The following is a 19,714-nucleotide window of genomic DNA, read 5'->3' as shown; positions in this document are numbered from 1 at the left end:
TTGTTTTTTTTAGTCCAGACATTTTAGGCATATACCAAAATGCATTTTGCAACTAAATATAAATAAGTTTAGATAAAAGTTTAGTAAATATGTTTTTTTTTTAAGTGATATATTGCAATAAGTAGCTCAAGTGTTTCATGCCCCCCAGTGGAAATTAATGTAACTTTTAATACTGTAGTACTGCCTATAATACTCAATTTCCCAGCAGCCTCCTATAGTGCGCAGGCGCAGTGCAGTGGTCAGAACGCGTATCGAAAATCATCACAAAACTTTATTGAAGCGGCACAGGGTGGAAGAGAGCGCGGCGATCCTAGCTTAGGAAGGCTGCTGATATGGAGGACCCGGCGGCGCAGACCTCCGCGCAGCCCCGGCTTCAGCAAGCTCAGTCCAGCGGCCCGGCAGCATCCAACCCGCAGCCCGGAGCCGGGAGCAGCGACCCGGCCCGACCAGGCCTGAGTCAGCAGCAGTGGTCCAGCCAGAAGAAAGCCCAAGTCCGATCGTTTCCGCGGGCTAAAAAGCTAGAGAAACTCGGAGTGTTTTCCTCCTGCAAGGTAACCGAGCTCGGCTCATAACAATAGAGCGAGTTCCCGGGCCTGTCAGGTTCACTGCTTCAGGAACAGCCTGCAAACTAGTCACGCATGTTACCTGCTACAAATACAGTTCAGCCTTACCTTCATGAAGTATTAAAAGAATAACGATGATTAAAAACACAAGGTTATGAAAACCTCTATATGGTCTAAAGAATGAAAAATTAATCGCATTAAAATGTGTAGCTTAATAGGTTTTATAATAGCTTTTATATAGTGTGAAATTAGCATATGGTGGTTAATTAAATGCATTTATTATGCATGTTTTTAAAACATGCACCATACATTGGATATTTCTAGTATATCTCATTGTATTGTCATGTTATCACCACTGCATTATCCTAAAGCATTCAGAACGTTTTGTCAGACTTTACCTGATGTTTACTGTCCTCACTGACAGTTCTTTAAATTACAGTTGTGTTCTCTGATTACAGGCGACCGATGCTTGCAAATGTAATGGATGGAAAAACCCCAATCCACCGACAGCCGCTCGTATGGAGCTCCAGCAGCAGGCAGCCAGTCTGACCGAGGCCTGCCGGAGCTGTGGACACTCTTTGGGTAAGATGAATGCCTCTTTGTCTGTTTTATTACATCACACTATATCAGACCCATGACTCTACTTGGTATCATCCAAATATCATCATTAATGGCTGTAATGAGGCAAAGAGCTACAATCCCTCAAAGCATTGCATAAGGCAGCGTAAATACAACCTTAGTGGATATGCAGGCTACTATATGTGTAGTAATATACTAACTGTTTAGTTTATATCATATAACGCACCGTTATTGTTGTTCGCATTATCTTGCGTGTCTTTCTATAGCGGAGCATGTGTCTCACCTGGAGAACGTGTCTGAGGAGGAGATTAACCGGTTGTTGGGGATGGTGGTGGACGTGGAGAATCTCTTCATGTCTGTCCATAAAGAAGAAGACACGGACACCAAGCAAGTCTACTTTTATCTGTTCAAGGTAAACAGGCAGATGAGATCTGCTACATTGCTACTGCTAACCCTTACAGACCCAAGATGAATTGATGTTGGGAAGTCGTGTCCTAATGGTTCGAGAGTTTGACTCCTAAATCTAAAGTTGTCATTTCTCGTCTCGGGCCGGCAATACCACGACTGAGGAGCCCTTGAGCAAGGCACCAAACCCCCAACTGCTCCCTGGGCACCGCAGCATAAATGGCTGCCCACTGCTCCGGGTGTGTGTGTGTGCTCACTGCTGAGTGTGTGTGTGCTCACTGCTTAGTGTGTGTGCACTTTGGATGGTTAAATGCAGAGCGCGAATTTTTCTGAGTATGGGTCACCATACTTGGCTGTATGTCACTTCACTTAAAAAAAATACTAATTTGTTAAAAAAAAGCCTCTAAGATGTTTTTGTTTATCTGTCAGCTGAATATTTCACATTTTTGCCTTTGTGTTGTTTTTGTGACTGTTTGTTTCTTATCTTAGTTGCTGAGGAAGTGTATTCTGCAGATGGGGAAGCCAGTGGTGGAAGGCTCTCTCGGTAGCCCTCCCTTTGAAAAACCCAACATAGAACAAGTACGTGTGTGTTTTCTGCCAGTCACAATCCATGTAAAATGCTTTTATGGGTGGGACATTTGTCTTCTAATGTAGGTCATTATTGTTGTGTGACTCAAGATGCTCTCTCTCTCTCTCTCTCTCTCTCTCTCTCTCTCTCTCTCTCAGGGGGTGCTGAACTTTGTCCAGTATAAGTTCAGTCATTTGGCTTCTAAGGAGAGGCAGACCATGTATGAGCTCAGTAAGATGTTTCTGCTCTGTCTGAACTACTGGAAGCTGGAGACCCCTTCACAGTTCCGTCAGAGGGCCCAGAAAGAGGATGCAGCCGCCTACAAAGTCGATTATACTAGGTTTGTGTGTTACTAATCATTTTGGCCTCCACTGTATATTGTAAAAAAGTATATGTTTGCAGGTTATAAACATAGATGCTGTAACTACTGCTATAAGTTGCACTATAACTAGTTGTCAGAAAAAAAGATTCTTAAAAAATAATAATAATGTTTTTACTTACAAAATGTTTTCTCCACTGATGTTTCATCTGGGTCGTCTTACAATTTATGTAGATGCATTAGTGTTATTTTGATGTGTATGAATAAATACATTAACATTTTGTGAATTACTTTGTGTGTGTTTCAGGTGGCTGTGTTACTGTCATGTTCCTCAGAGTAATGACAGCTTGCCCCGGTATGAGACCTGTCAGGTGTTCGGCCGCAGTCTGCTGAAGTCTATCTTCACTGTCACCCGCAGACAGTTACTGGAGAAGTTCAGAGTGGAGAAAGACAAACTCCCACCAGAGAAACGCACTCTGATCCTCACACACTTCCCCAAGTAAGACACAATACCGTCTTCTAATACACACGTCAGCACCATCACTCTCACATAGTGTACTTGAGTTTGTTTGTGTGTGAACTAGGTTTCTGTCCATGTTGGAAGAAGAAATCTATGGAGAGAACTCCCCCATTTGGGAGGCAGACTTCACCATGCCAGCCTCAGAGGGGACACAGCTGGGGCATCAAACAGGTGTGTGTTGAGCTGCTTATTAGGGATGAACAGTTAGATGAATTTTGTATTGTAACAACAACTTACACAATTTCAAATTTATGCACTTTTTTTTTTCATAAATGCTTAGCTACATAATTCAAAATGAGCCTTGAAAAAAAAATTCAACAACCTATGGTTTTTAAAGGGGAAAATTTTAGCTATATTCATTACTAAAAACATCAAGATTTGCAAATAACAAAGAAAACCTAAAGCAGACTGCTATTATAATGCATTCTATGTCTGTAAAGGCTACAGTAAATCACATTTTATCTTAAAGTGCGGCATCCATCCCCTGACAAGTGGGTATACACATTTGATACTGTAAACATTCAGTAAGCCTGACAAGATTCGTGTCCCAGTGTCTTTGGAATGGTCTGATTTATTACGAAAAGTGATGCTACTTTTTCATTCATTCTGTCTTAGTGTTAAGTCCAGTCTCGGTGTCTGGCTCTCCTCTCAGTAAAGGCAGCAGTGGTTCTGCTCTGGGTGTTACAGGTTTGGACGTAGCTTCCTCTGAACCAGTAACCGGTAAGAAGATCCAGTTGAAGAATTACTTTCTGTGCATTGTCAACTCTGTACTTTGGCATTTAATTAAAGTACACAATCATATATTCATCACACTTAAAGGGTCATAAACTGAGAATCTTTTGACACATATCAGGTAGCGATGGGCATTTCAAGCAAAAACACTACTCAAAAATTGCTGGGTATTAATCGATTATTATTTTAAAATTGCACCCATTTCTCCGCATGCACGCACTCATAGGCTACACACCCATAAAAGGGAATGCTTTCAGTCTGTATGTTAACAAACTGTTTAATTCATTAGGGAATAGGCTATATAAACTCAAGCCATATAATGATTGTACTGTCTAAAACATTTACAAATAATATAACCAAATGACGGCACTTACCATAACAGACTTCCCGACCCCTTTAAGAATGATGTCAAAGATCATGAAAATCATTGTATGATCAACTGTCTCTCAGGAGAGAAGCGAAAGCATCCCGAGGCACTCACTCTGGAAGATGCCAAGCGGATCCGAGTTATGGGCGACATCCCCATGGAGCTGGTCAATGAAGTCATGAAGACCATTACAGACCCTGCTGCCATGCTGGGGCCAGAGGTCAGAGTTCATCACACCCTTACGATGGCTTTGAAAGTGTAGTTCACCCCAAAATGAAAATTTTATGAAAATGTACTCAGGCCATCAAAGATGTACAGTAGGGGGGTTTTCAAGATGGCGGCTTGAAGGAAGGCTGTGTGTAGTTGAGCGGTAGTGTCTTTTTTAAGCTTCCTACTATTACAACCCGAATATTATAATTTTAGCACGCTCATGTCTTGTGTTTGCCATTATGAGTATAAATAACTACTTTCTGAGGCAAACAGAGAGCATGCCACGTAAGAAAACGCCTATTACCAACAGTTCTGACGAGGCCGATGAGCGAGCAGACGTTGCTAATGCTAATACGAGCTCGCCCGGGTCTCCGCTTTCTGACGCGGTTGCGGAGATTACAGCCAATATCTCTAAGCTCATTGATGAAAAAATGGACCCGATATCGCAGCTGTTACAACTACATCGTTCTGAACTAGACGAGCATAATAAGCGGATCACTGAAGCGGAAACGAGGATATCTGCAATGGAAGATGTGGTAACCCCGATCAAGGCTAAACTGCAGTCCCTCGAGAAACTTGTACAGGACATGGGAGAACGGGCTGAAGACCTTGAAAACAGAGGAAGGAGGAAGAATATCCGTATTGTTGGATTACCTGAGGGCGTGGAGGGTGACAACCCGACGCGGTTTTTCGAATCATGGCTTCCTAAGACTCTCTGTATTGCTTCGAAAGCGGGTCGAATAAAGCTAGAAAGAGCGCATCGATCACTCGCCCCCAAACCTTCTTCTACTCAGCGACCGCGACCCATCTTAGTGAGGTTCCACAACTTTCAAGACAAACAGCGAGTGTTAAATGCTGCGCGGGAGCTGGGGATAAAAGGCTCTCCTTTGAAATTTGGAGACAGCACTGTGATGTTTTTTCAGGACTTTTCTGCGTCTGTCCTTCGCAAGCGCAGGATGTTCGACGAAGTTAAGAAACGGCTAAAGTCCCTAGGCGCGGAATATAGGCAGATTTACCCTGCCCTCCTCAAGGTGAACATCCGTGGCTCGGTGAAAGTGTTTCATGAGCCGACCGCTGTCGAGGCGTTCCTAAATTCTCTGGATGCGGAGCCTGTTGGTAACACTTGATTGCCCATGTAACGTTACATGGTATGCGTTGAAGACTATCATACACTGGTGCGGGTTTAAATATTGAACATCTAATTGAGGCATTGAAACGTGTGCTTACTAAATTGTTTATTAAGTGGTGTGGTCATTGATTGTGGCACTACCGCTTGACGTTCTGGTTGGATATTTCCTCGTTTCCTTTCGTCGTTAGGGGACCTCTTTTCACTGGGACTCACGTTATGCAACGGGAGGTAAAGTGTGTAATTTCGTTAGTGTTCAGTAATTCCTGTTCAAGTTCTTTATATATGTTAATTTCTTTTTATTTTATTTTTTCTTTTGGCTTACCACTTTTCTGTTTGGCTGACATCTACATCGTCCAAATTGTACATTTAGATTACATTATGTACGATATACAATTGGAATGCTGAAGCTTAAAGTGTGTACGTGGAATGTTAATGGTATTCATACACCTATTAAGAGAAGAAAAGTTTTAACTTTTTTAAAAAAGGAGGGGGTACAAATTGCGTTACTACAGGAGACACATTTAAATGATCAGGAACATGCTAAGCTATCACAGGGGGGGTTTGGCCAGGTCTTTTTCTCATCTTTCACCTCGAGGAGTAGAGGCGTAGTTATTTTAGTTAAGAGTGGTATACCATTCCAATTAGCAGAAGTTGTCAAGGACACAAGGGGGCGCTATTTAATTATGAAAGGGGTATTATATGGGGAGGAAATTGCTTTTTTGAACATTTATTGGCCCCCTGGCCACCCAAGTGATTTTCTGACTACAGCGTTTGCCAAATTAGCAGAGTGGGGAGTTAAGACACTGTTTATTGGGGGAGATTTTAACTGTCATTTATGCCCCATTATAGATAAATTCCCAACAGGTAAATCATTATTATCAACCCAGGCTAAAACTGTTAGGGCTCTCTGTGAAGACTTTGACTATATAGATATTTGGAGGGCCTGCCATCCTGCAGAACAGGAGTATACTTTTTTCTCTAGAGCCCACAGCAGTTATACTAGGATAGATTATTTATTTTCTCCCAAAAATATGTTGCAGCATGTATTGTCTTGCCATATAGGTAATATTTCCATATCCGACCATGCAGCAGTTTTTGCTGAATATTCCTTCGGGAACCAAGATATTAAATCTAATAGTTGGAGATTTCACCCATTCATTTTGGCTGATCATAATTTTATATCATATTTTACTGAGGAGTTTAACTCTTTCATGTCTATTAACTCTGCCTCAACCGAAGATCCATCTTTACTTTGGGAAACAGCCAAAGCGTTTTCTAGAGGCCTTATTATATCATACACACTAAGTAAAAGACGAAGACAAGCCAAACAAAAGGAGATCTTAGAATCGAAGCTAAAGGATGCTGAGAGACTATATATTAAAAAACCAACCCCTGGTAAGATTAAGGAAATTTCAGCACTAAGATCTGCCTTAGATTCTCTTTTAACAAAACAAGCGGAAGTGAAAATTCGTTTTGCCAAACAGAAACTATATGAACATGGGGATAAAGTCGGGAAATACTTAGCATTCTTAACAAAGAAAAAATCGGACTCTCAGTCTATTCTCTCCATTGTGGATAGTAGCGGTAAACGTTTTCTAGACAACTTATGTATTAATAATACATTTAAAGAATGGTTTGAGAATTTATATAGGTCAGAATTAGATGGAGATACAACACAATCCACAGAGCTTTTCTTTTCCACCCTCAACCTACCCAGTTTATCAGAGGATCAGACCACTTCCCTTAATGCTCCTATCTCTAAAAATGAAGTTCTAGAAGCCATAAAGAGTTTGCAGTCTGGGAAAGCACCTGGCCCAGATGGGCTTAGTACTGAATTTTATAAAGAGTTTAGAGATTTATTAGTTGACCCCTTACTAAATATGCTCAATGACTCGTTTGTGAAAGGCCATTTGCCACGATCCATGAGAGAAGCGAATATATCCTTAATTTTGAAAAAAGGTAAACAAGCGGAGGATTGTTCGTCATACCGACCTATTTCACTACTTAATGTAGATCTGAAGATTCTTTCTAAAATATTAGCAACACGGTTAGAATGCCTTCTCCCCACTCTAATAAAGGATGACCAAACAGGCTTTATTGTAGGACGCAACTCTGTCAATAACATGCGTCGCCTGTTGAATGTGATCCAGTTTGCTAAGCAGCAGTCAGTAGATGGTCTTGTGATCTCGCTAGATGCGGAGAAGGCATTCGACCGCATCGAATGGCCTTACTTATTTCATACGTTACATAAATTTGGTCTTGGTGAGCACTTTATTAAGTGGGTCAAGTTATTGTATAGTGAACCTCTTAGTGCCGTGCTGACAAACGGATGCCGCTCCTCTACATTCGAGGTTGGGAGGGGGACGAGGCAAGGCTGCCCTCTATCTCCTCTTTTATTTGCTTTGATAATTGAACCGTTGGCAGAAGCAGTAAGAACAAATAGTGAAATTTGTGGGTTAACAATAGCAAATAATCAACATAAGATTGCCCTATATGCCGATGATATTTTGATATTCATGGTGAATCCTGATACCTCTACTCCAGCTCTTCTAGACACAATTGACAAATTCGGTACTTTTTCAGGATATAAAATTAATTATGATAAGTCAATGGCAATGCCTATAGGCAGCTTAAAACAAGTACCCCAAACATTACCATCCTTCCCATTTAGATGGGCCCCCGAGGGTTTAATATATTTGGGCATTAATGTTACCCCCTCCTTTGAACAGATGTATAAAGTAAACTTTCCTCCACTTTTTGATCGCATTCGGTTAGACTTAGAAAGGTGGAATGTTCTTCCTGTTTCTTGGTTGGGACGGATCTCCCTCCTGAAGATGAATATTCTTCCAAGATTACTTTACCCCATTCAAATGATTCCACTAAATTTTACACACAAAACTATTAAGAAATTAAATGGTTGGTTTAGTTCCTTTATATGGGCTAAAAAAAGAGCACGTATAAAACTTTCAACTTTAATGCTTCCATCTTCGGTGGGAGGTCTTGACCTTCCGGATATACGGAGATATCAGTTAAGTGTTCACTTGCGTTACATTTCTGACTGGGTGCATAGAGGGTCCAGAACAGTGTGGTTTGATGTTGAAAGTTCACTCAGTAAACTTCCTTTAATAAATCTGCTCTTTGTTAAAAAGTTTAAGTCCTTGAAAGTCGCTTGTAGTAATCCCATCACAATTAATGCTGTCAAGGCATGGAAAGTTATCAGGCGTTTGGAGGGTCGACCCCAACTTACCTCGACTTTTACTCCTATTTGTGATAACTATGACTTCCTGCCGGGGACTGTAGACCAAAATTTTAAAGTTTGGGCACATAAAGGTCTTAATACTTTACACGATCTATTCGAAGGGGACACTTTAATGTCATTTGACCAATTAACCACCAAGTACAGCATTCCACGACAGGACTTTTTTCGTTATTTACAGTTGAGAGACTTTGTAAAGAAGGACACTACTCTGCTTACAAATCGGGACATTTCAGCTGTGGAGAGACAGCTTTTTTCACAAATGAACAGTTCTACAAGTTCTTTTTATAAGGTTCTCAAGGATTGTGGATCTTCAAATACGGACTTATTGAAGAGGACATGGGAAAGGACACTTGATATACAAATCACAGATGATCAATGGAAGGAAGCATGGAAGAATGCAGAGACCCTAAGCATATGTAACAGAGTGAAAGCAATGCAGTTGAAAATTTTGCACAGAGCTCACATTTCTCCTTCGCGGAGGCACAAGTTTAAAAAAGACTGCTCACCAATGTGCCCGAAATGTAAAACAGAGGAAGGAGATCTTATTCATTGTTTCTGGTCTTGTAAGGAGATTCAGAAGTTCTGGGTTATGGTTGAACAAGAACTTAATGCTATCTTATCTATTAATATTGGCTATTGTCCAAAACACATGTTGCTTGGAATATATGATGACATGGTTATAGATAAACATAAAAAGACACTCTGCAAGTTCCTTACATTCTGTGCAAGAAAATGTATTCTCTTGAACTGGTTAGTTGATAAAGCCCCTTCTAGGTCACTTTGGCACAGGGTTATATTGGAATACGTTTCATTAGATTATCTAACCTGTGCATCTTATAATAAAGATGTCCTATTTTATAGAAGGTGGGACCCATTTCTGACATATATGGGCTTAGATATATCCTCTATTCTTATTAGAGGGTTTGTTTGATGAGGTTTAAATGTGTGGCACATTGGTGCAAAAAAAAAAAAAAGATATATTGTTTGTATGATTATACCATTCTCTATTTCATTTATTTCTTAAACTGATTTATTGGGGTAAGCCATATTATTGTTATTTTATTTTATTTTTATTTTATTACCATTTTGTTCGATTTATGTAATTTTTTTTCTTCTCTCTTTTTTTTTTTTTGATTGATTCAAATCTCATTTTGTAATGTTTAAAAATTAATAAATATATTTCACAAAAAAAAAAAGATGTACAGTAGAAGAGTTTGTTTCTTCATTGGAACACATCACTTGAACACAAGAATTACATCACTTGCTCACCAGTGGATCCTCCATTCTGACGGCACCCATTCACTACAGATGATCCATTGCTAGATTTCTTTAAACGTGTTCTGATGAAGAAACAAAACTGTTAACATCCTGGATGGCCTGAGTGTGAGCAAATTTTCATCAAATTTACATTGTCAACCATATAACATGAGGTTTTTCCAATCTTCATTAGAACATCCTGTGTTTTGTGATTTATACTTTTGAAGAGAGAAATGACTGATTTGTCATTTGTTTGCTGGTTTCCCAGACTAGTCTGTTGTCTGCGAACGCAGCTCGTGATGAGACGGCTCGTCTGGAGGAGAGGAGAGGCATCATTGAGTTCCATGTGATTGGTAACTCTCTCTCTCAGAAGTCCAATAAGAAGATTCTAATGTGGCTCGTGGGCCTGCAAAATGTTTTCTCCCATCAACTTCCCCGCATGCCCAAAGAGTACATCACGCGTCTTGTGTTTGACCCGTAAGTCTACAGGGACCTCCTTTTTCCAGAGAGCCTGCTACTTTCCTCAGTCTTCACCTGTCAGGTTTTATGTCTTGCTAGCCTCCCCTCAGCCTCTTTTGACCCTGTGTCCTCCGTGTGACCTCAGGAAGCACAAGACGTTGGCTCTGATTAAAGATGGCCGTGTGATTGGAGGGATCTGCTTCAGGATGTTCCCCACTCAGGGATTCACAGAGATCGTCTTCTGTGCGGTCACCTCAAACGAGCAGGTCAAGGTACGGAGATGCACTCAGTGGTTCTCAACCAGGGGGTCTTGGCAATCTTCCATGAGGGATGTCTTGTTTTATTGAAGAACATGATTAATTACATAGTGAACTGTGATTTTAAAATGAATTATCTGTAATTAATTCAGTATATCAATGCTCTTAAAATACTGTTTAGGGGAGGTTTTGGGCAACATGGGGGTTGACAACCACTATTCTAAACTGCAGTGAGCATTTAAAAACTGCAGCCTTAGGAAGTAAAAAAAAAAATGGCATTGTTCTCCGTTAATTTATTTGAATTATCTCACCCACATTAATCACAGAAATTGATATGCAGATAAATAGCCCTTTTGTTTTGTGGCATGGATGATGTGTGCATGCATGTTTAGGGCTATGGCACACACCTGATGAATCATCTTAAGGAGTACCACATCAAGCACAGCATTCTGTACTTCCTCACTTATGCTGACGAATATGCCATCGGCTACTTCAAAAAACAGGTACAGTTCCTGCCACTCACGTACAGACATTTTCTGTTTTTCCACTGCACCGCTTCACCCGTTGAACCCTCGTTCTGTCGGCAGGGCTTCTCCAAAGACATCAAAGTGCCGAAGAGCCGATACCTTGGTTACATCAAAGACTATGAGGGAGCCACGCTGATGGAGTGCGAGCTCAATCCCAGAATACCCTACACTGAACTCTCACACATCATAAAGAGGCAGAAAGAGGTGAGAGTGCACAGATTTACCCTGCTGCTGAAGAGGAATTACTGTATTTTGTGTATTGTGTATATGATAGGTATATATATATATCAGAATATCCAAATTGGCTGCTCACATTAACATTTTGTCAATGTGTCAATATATCTCAGAAGGCAGCCAGTCTTTGTAATATGACTATGGGTTTGTTGTTGTCCACTGTAGATCATCAAGAAACTGATTGAGAGGAAACAGAATCAGATCAGGAAAGTGTATCCTGGGCTCACCTGCTTTAAAGAGGGTGTGCGGCAGATTCCTGTGGAGAGTATACCAGGCATCAGTAAGTGTGCACTCATGTCTTTATAGTGCCTATGATATATACAGAATTCTTCCATTCTCACACACTCTCCCTTCCTTTTTTCTTAAGGAGAGACTGGTTGGAAACCTAGTGCCAAGGAGAAAAGGTCAGGAGAATTCATGCATATTTATTCTGAAATCTTAGACCATCTGTGTGTCTGTATTGGATCATTGAGGAACTGCATCTTACCCATGATTTTCAAAAGTTTGGGCTCAGTATGATTTTTTTTAAAATAAATTAATACTTTTATTTAGCAAGAATGTTTTTTTGTCAACTTTATATTCATCACATAATCGGGAAAAATTTTAGCATGTATTCTCAAAAATATTAATCAGCACAACTGTATTCAAAACTGATAATAAGAAATGTTTCTTGAGGAGCAAATCAAAATATTGGTTATTTCTAAAGGATCACGTGACACTGAAAACTGGAGTAATGATGCTGAAAATTCAGCTTTGAAATCACAGGAATAAATTACATTTTGAAATAATTACAAAAGAAAACTCTACTTAATTTTTGCACCCTTTATGAGCATCAAAAACGTCTTTTAAACATAAAAAAAAAACGTACCACAAACTTGGAGGGCTTAAAATTCTCTGGCACCGTGCAGGATCTCTGGCGTGCAGCGTTTGGCTGCGTAAAAAAATAATAATGCTACTTAAAAAAAAGAAAAAAAAAGAAGACTTGTTGATTAACACTTTTGAGTCCACGAGTTCGCCAATCAATGGAATGAGAGGAGCAGCATTCAGTCTCAACTAAAATAACTTTACCAGCCAATCAGAATGTTTTGCTCTTATAAACACAAGACGTGCATAATAGTATCCAATTGCAGTGTTGCATTATGCATTTTAACAGTGTTGTTCGGTACAATTAATTTCTTGATTTTTATATTTTATTTGAGCCAACTATTACTGCCTCATTGTTAGTTTATATATAAAAAGTCATGCTTAAGCCTCGTTTTCACTTGGGTATTTTTTTGTTACATAAAAAATATCAGATTGCTCAGCTGTCAAAATAATCAGTAGATTACTTGATTACCACAGTAATCATTAGTTACAGCCCTAGATTAGTCATAATATTTCTAAATACAACTGCATTGTTTTACTTTATGTAATTAAAAGACAAATATTTTGTCACTGAAAATTTCTTAAAAATAGTATTAAAATATTGTCTTGTTCTAGTGAACCAAGTATCTGTATTTTGTGTCAATAAGCAGTGATACAGCTCATCATTTTCAGAGTGTATGGTACAGCTTTCATTCTTCAGGTCAACCATATATTTATGAAAAAGAAAATCAGTTTGAATAAAGAAAGCAATAACTTTGCCATAGTATCCTTTCAAATGTTAAAGTTGCTAGAGTCATTGCAAAATTGTATTTACGTTTTTTTAAAGCATGTCAATGATTTATTTAAATTATATAGCTGTTTTTCTGCATGATATATATTGCATATAACTTTAAATATCTGCATATATTTGAGACTAACGGCACACTTGTGTGTGAAAGATGAGCCATTCTCAAAACAGCAGTATTATGTTGCAGCTCTTAATAAAATTAGCAGCCCTGGCAAGTGGCTGTTCTACTTGCTTTTGGTGTTTAATGAGTGTTATTTTTGTGCCCTATTTGTATCCATCATTCTCTCTTATTTTATCTCTGCAGTAAAGAGCTGAAAGATCCAGATCTGCTCTACAACATGCTAAAGAATCTACTCGCCCAGATTAAAGTAAGAGGCCTGGTGTCACTCTCACATTCATTTCAGCACATAAACTACACAATATTGGGGTATTTTCTCACCATTTGACTGGTGTGTAAACAGACACATCCAGACGCCTGGCCTTTCATGGAGCCAGTGAAGAAATCTGAAGCTCCAGACTATTATGAGGTCATCCGCTTCCCCATTGGTAGGTACTAATATAATCTGCATATATAGAAATGACATTTAACTTTTCTGAAAAGATACTAATCAGTAAAGGTCTATACAGTTTGAACAATGGCATCTTGCATCCAATTGAATAAACCTCTCCTCCTGCTCAGACTTGAAAACGATGACGGAGCGTCTGAAGAACCGGTATTATGTGACAAAAAAGCTGTTTATCGCCGACCTGCAGAGGGTGATCACAAACTGCAGAGAGTACAACCCTCCAGACAGCGAGTACTGCAAGTGTGCCAACACACTGGAGAAGTTTTTCTACTTCAAACTGAAAGAGGCCGGGCTCATTGACAAGTAACAGACATCTAGCCTAGGACAAGGGACCAGTTAGATACTATAGAGAGTGTGATCACATTCACGTTTAATTTGGATGAATGACATCCAAACTTATCAAAAGTTGCTGCTTTCTGTTACTTTTTTCTTCCTTATACAGTATAGTTATGAAACTCAAGGTTATATTTGTGTTTATGAGGCTGCTGTGCCAGTGCATTAAGGGAAAATGAAAACTGAAAGTGTGTTTGATGTGGGCGTTAACTTAGACAGAAATGGCTATGAGTAGTTCTGTTTATCTGTCCCATGCGCCATTAAACGAATGACTCACGAACAGAGCAAGCTGTTGCTCTACATCCTGCACACAAACATTTGGTTGTGCAACATAAAGTCTTATCCTGTAAAACTTACTGACCTGAGATGCTGCAGCCAAAGACGGACAATGTTTGGCCTCTAGTGAGGATGTCACTGCGGTGCCACCATTCTCTGCCAAAGCTGTTTGAAACAGCCGGTTAGTCATATACAGGACGTGCCTATTGAGTACAAATCTGAAAATATGAGGGAAATTGTTTGTTTGTTTTCCCGGTTTTTGTTTTAAGTTGAGTTCCTTCAGTGTTCTTTATTGAAGAAAAGACTGCTCATTCCTTGACAGGTCATTTCAAGTAACAATAGTCTGTGTTTTTGTTCTCTTCCGGAAATTACTGGGAAATCCACTTGTGTTTGTAAAGGGATTATCTCTGTTTGCAAACCAATATTTGTCTTCTTCAAAAGCTTTCAGCATGTCATGACCCCAGGTGTCACCATTCACTGTTTTTGCAGCTTGCTTTTTATCCCCATTTGGGACCAGGAGCAACTATTTCCATTTCAGTCATAACTGCTGCACAAACCCGTGTTTCCAAATATGTACGTTTTCTCTGATACCGCATGTTGTTTGCTAGTTTACTGTTCATGCACAGGACAGCAGGTTTATTTTTCAGTCTCTTGTAATGGGCATTTACTTGAATCATGACTGCTGCAATATTGATGTATTATCAGAGTTCTTTATTTTTGGTTTTACTGTGGGACACCGATGACCCTCTAATGAAAAGGACAGACGGGTGTGATAGAAGGTGGTTGGCCATGGTTACATTTGGAAGGTGCATGTAAATTGCTACAGTTCTGTGTACTATAGTTGTTGTTGTTTTGTTTTTGAAAATAAACATTTTTTTAAAGTTTGCCCTGCTGAGAAGTGATTTAGATTTGAATTTCACATTTCTGATTTAAGCCATTTCAAAGATTTTGTCATGTTCACAATAATCCCAGATAATTATTAATAAGAAGTTATCTATTAATGTATATGTGTGTGGGTGGGTGTAATTTATAATGTATTATGATATTTCAAATATTTAATAAAATAAATAGGGTAATTTATTTAAGGTTAGTAAGATATAGACAAGATTGAAAAAAAATTATTTAACAGTGTATCTATTTAATTGAATATTGTCTGTTTCTATAATGTGTTTGTTTTGATCAGAGCCTGACTATCATGCAGATGACAAAGCTTGTTCCTTCAGTTTTGATTTCCTAACATCACTGACTGCCAAATGGGGCCCCATTTAGGTCTCTATTTCTTCTGCCCTCATTCCAGGCCCTGCTCTCTACATTTACGAATCAAATTATGTTTCAGTCCACATCACTGTTGTGCCAAGGTGCAATCATAGAAAAACAAGCCTCTGATAACAACTGACGCAAACAACAAATAAAAAAAAAGTTTATTTTATTTCTTATACTAACAGTCCACAGATGCCTGTTGTCATTGAATTTGGCCCCTATTTTGTTGTATGTCATTCATCTCCCCTAGTCGGGCCCTCTCTCTGTTTTCGGTTTCATTTCTCAGCTCAGCAGACTCAAAAAGAGACCGTTTTAAAGACCAGAGGAGGTTCAGCCTCTCAGACGGGACCGCTACAGTAATGGCAGCACAGGTGAGTGAACATACTGACACAATACTGATCTGTTCAGATAGTTATTTGATCTTAGTTTACAGTTCTTTATCGTCTTTCAATTTAAAACCCTAAGTAAATTAGTAGCTTTGACATTTTTAACATGGAATAATTATTTAAAGATTCATTATTATGATTAAAGCACCAGGACCAAAATGTTGTCATCCATTTGCAAACCTGTGTTTCTCTGTTCTGTTGAACACAAAAGAAGATCATTTGAAGAGTGTTGGTAACCTAGCATTTGCTGGCAGCCCAGAAAATGACTAATCTCGTGCATTATTATTTTCAGGAAATGCGTCAGTCATTTCAGTCAAACCATGTGTGGTGACAAAACTGATGTGTTTCATGAATACTGATCATTTATGACAATGTAAATACCTGTTATTATTGCACCTTTTTCTTCTGACTTTTTTATTGTAGATGGACTTCAATCTTAGACCGTACCAGGAAGAGGTGGTGCAGGCAGCACTCCGAGGGGAGAACAGCATCATCTGGCTGCCCACCGGTGGAGGAAAAACCCGTGCTGCGGTTTATGTCACTCAGAAGCACCTGGAGACCACAGCCAATGCCAAAGTGGCAGTTCTGGTCAACAAGGTAAAGTCAGATTAGTGCTTTATCACTCTGGCTTATTACTCTCATTGTATTTAGATTTACACATTGAGTTTCATATCCATTGTTCTCAGGTGCATCTAGTTGACCAGCACTTTGCAAAAGAATTCAAGCCTTATCTCGAGAGAAGATACCATATAACAGCCATCAGTGGGGACAGTAATGAGAAAGACTTTTTTGGGCGTCTAGTCAAGGCCTCAGACCTGATCATATGCACGGCTCAGATCTTGGAGAATGCCCTGATTAACACGGAGGAGGAAAAACACGTGGAGCTGTCTGGTAACAGATGATTCCTCATGACACACCATGATATATAATGCCTTACAACAACTCACAGCACACGAATGTAAACTTTTTCTTTTTCCACTGGCTATTGGCTATTTGCAAGTATTAGAGGAACAATTCCCATGCTTTATTGATGTAAGAACTATGATAAGAGACTTTTGATTAACTTATTTGAACTATTATTTACTAATTATTAACCCAAAAATATAAGTCGGTAGCTACAAACCAAGTAGCACCTTCTAAGCGACAGCTTTATTTAAGCTAAATCTGCAACCCCTTTACCCATTCTGGGATAGTTTATTTATTTATTTGTTTGTTACACATAAATATTTAGTATATTTAATTTTGATGCTAAGGTTAATTGCTGTAAAATTCCGAAATGACACAAACAATGGTTTGAAACATTTTTGAGGTTGGAAACCTAACAGAAAAGGATTACACTTAGAACAGCTCAATATTTATTTTGATCTTCTAAAGCAGACAATAACTTGAAGGTTAAGTATTTTCCATTCACTGACTACTTCATATAATTGATTTTTGAAAAAGTTTTGTGTCGAAAACATGATGACGTACTAATATGCATTTTACAATACCCTTCATTCGTCTCTATTCAGATTTTACCCTGCTGGTAATAGACGAATGTCACCATACACAAAAGGAGAGCGTCTATAATAAGATTATGGGCCGCTATGTTGAAAAGAAATTAAGAAAAGAAGGGAATCTGCCTCAGATTTTGGGTCTCACAGCATCACCTGGTACAGGAGGAAATAGGAAACTGGATAAGGCTGTTGAACATGTACTGCAGGTGTGTTTAAATGTACACAATAAGACTGTGTAATGAAGCTAAAAATAAAATAAAAAATTAAAGTCGTGTTTTCCCACAATGACACCAAAGATTTAATATCAGACTGTATATGGACCCATAATGGACATTAATACACACAGAAACATCAGGTCAATTGAAAACTCATTTAATTTAGTGCTGTGAACTAGTGAAAGAATCTCTTTTGTCTCTCTCGTTCTCAGATCTGTGCCAATCTGGACTCAGTAATTGTGTCCACCAAGAGTTTTAAACCAGTGCTGCAGAAAGTCGTCCCTAGACCCAAAAAGCAATATGATATTGTTGAAAAAAGAGCTCTGGTACTTTCCTCTGTGTGCTTTCAGATTGTGTGATTCTATACAACTGCTTAAATATTCAAGACTAATGAGTGTGTGTGTGTGTGTGTATATGTTTGTTTGTATGCAACAGGATCCATTTGGCGACCACTTAAAGGCAATGATGTCGATGATTCATGAGTTTATGCCGTCAATAGTGAGTCGCAGCCTGCGAGAGATGGGCACCCAGGAATATGAAGCTGATGTGGTGGAACTCGAAAAAAGCAGGTTATTGACACTTGTTAGTTGTACATTGTAAATCCCCGGCAAAGACATGACTTGATTGCTGGTGTGTTTGTGTGTCAGGTGTACAGAAAGAGAACAGACTGATTGCTCAGTGTGCTTTGCACCTGCGGCAATACAACGACGCTCTTCTCATTAATGACACGGTTCGCATGGTGGACGCGTTCCAGGGTTTAGACGAGTTCTACAGTTCAAAGAAAACCAAACTGTTGGATGGAACAGACATCTTTCTCCAGGGACTTTTTGATGGTATGGACTGTTTACTGTGCTGATGACTGTTGTGATTCTCTTAACCTGTTAACTGTCACCTGTCCACCCTGTGGGACGCCTACATTTACTTCACTATATTACAATTAAATCTAATCTAATCTTGACAAACTATATATCGTTGGAAAGGTCTAAGACTCCCAAATATATATTTTACCAATACTTTTTGTTAAAAATTATGTAGGAAAAGTAATCGATTAATGTATGACAAGAGTGCACCCTCAAAAATCTAAATTATACAGTGGGGATCGAAAGTTTGGGCACCCCTTGCAGTATCTGTGAAAATACGAGTAATTTTCAAAAAATAAGAGAGATCATACTAAATGCCTGTTATTTTTTATTTAGTACTGTCCTGAGTAAGATATTGTACATAAAAGATATTAACATTTAGTCCACAAGACAAAAAAATTGCTGAAATTATTAAAATAACCCCACTCAAAAGTTTGGGAACCCTTGGTTCTTAATACTGTGTGCTGTTACCTGATGATCCTCGACTGTCTTTCTGTTTTGTGATGGTTGTGCATGAGTCCCTTGTTTGTTCTGAACAGTTAAACTGAGCAGCGTTCTTCAGAAAAATCGTTAAGGTCCTGAAGATTCTTCAGTTTTCCAGCATCTTTGCATATTTGAATCCTTTCTAGCAATGACTTTATGATTTTGAGATACATCTTATCACACTGAGGACTATTGAGGGACTCAAACAAAACTATTTAAAAAGATTCAAACATTCACTGATGCTCCAGAAGGAAACAAGATGCATTAAGAGCTGGGGGTGAATACTTTTGGAATTTGAAGATCAAGGTAAATTGTACTTAATTTGTGTACCGGGAAACATACAAGTATCTTCTGTTGCTTACGAAGGGCAGAACTAAATGGAAAAAAAAAATATTTCAACAAAATAAGACAAATTTGGCCATCTTCATCGTGTTCAAAAGTTTTCACCCCAGCTCTTAATGCATCTTGTTTCCTTCTGGAGCATCAGTGAACGTTTGAATCTTTTTAAATAGTTTTGTTTGAGTCCCTCAATAGTCCTCAGTGTGATAAGATGTATCTCAAAATCATACAGTCACTGCTGGAAAGGGTTCAAATATGCAAAGATGCTGGAAAACTGAAGAATCTTCAGGACCTTAACGATTTTTCTGAAGAACGCTGCTCAGTTTAACTGTTCAGAACAAACAAGGGACTCATGGACAACCATCACAAAACAGAAAGACAGTCGAGGATCATCAGGTAACAGCACACAGTACTAAGAACCAAGGGTTCCCAAACTTTTGAGTGGGGTTATTTTAATAATTTCA

The 19,714-nt window shown here is 39.0% G+C and overlaps 2 protein-coding genes across 2 annotated transcripts; both read left to right on the top strand.

Annotated features, from left to right (window-relative positions):
- Window positions 1-222: 222 nt before the first annotated feature.
- LOC113043343 (histone acetyltransferase KAT2A) lies at window positions 223-15,097 on the top strand. The gene is made up of 18 exons (XM_026202664.1): window positions 223-551; window positions 1,022-1,145; window positions 1,409-1,554; window positions 2,037-2,126; window positions 2,274-2,455; window positions 2,742-2,933; window positions 3,019-3,125; window positions 3,570-3,674; window positions 4,137-4,273; window positions 10,177-10,385; window positions 10,513-10,639; window positions 11,017-11,127; window positions 11,212-11,355; window positions 11,551-11,665; window positions 11,753-11,789; window positions 13,341-13,404; window positions 13,498-13,582; window positions 13,716-15,097. The coding sequence occupies exons 1-18, from the start codon at window positions 333-335 to the stop codon at window positions 13,907-13,909; spliced, it is 2,388 nt and encodes a 795-aa protein (XP_026058449.1). The 5' UTR covers window positions 223-332; the 3' UTR covers window positions 13,910-15,097.
- Window positions 15,098-15,692: 595 nt separating this feature from the next.
- On the top strand, window positions 15,693-18,439 carry LOC113043337 (probable ATP-dependent RNA helicase DHX58). The gene is made up of 7 exons (XM_026202650.1): window positions 15,693-15,842; window positions 16,281-16,454; window positions 16,544-16,748; window positions 17,369-17,559; window positions 17,781-17,894; window positions 18,004-18,133; window positions 18,213-18,439. Exons 1-7 carry the CDS (start codon window positions 15,702-15,704, stop codon window positions 18,422-18,424), a joined length of 1,167 nt encoding a protein of 388 aa, XP_026058435.1. The 5' UTR covers window positions 15,693-15,701; the 3' UTR covers window positions 18,425-18,439.
- Window positions 18,440-19,714: the final 1,275 nt, after the last annotated feature.

The sequence above is a fragment of the Carassius auratus genome, chromosome 3 (assembly GCF_003368295.1).
Source record: "Carassius auratus strain Wakin chromosome 3, ASM336829v1, whole genome shotgun sequence".
Classification (NCBI taxonomy): domain Eukaryota; kingdom Metazoa; phylum Chordata; class Actinopteri; order Cypriniformes; family Cyprinidae; genus Carassius; species Carassius auratus.
The sequence above is the reverse complement of the archived record's forward strand: the minus strand, read 5'-3'. Positions and strand labels throughout refer to the sequence as shown.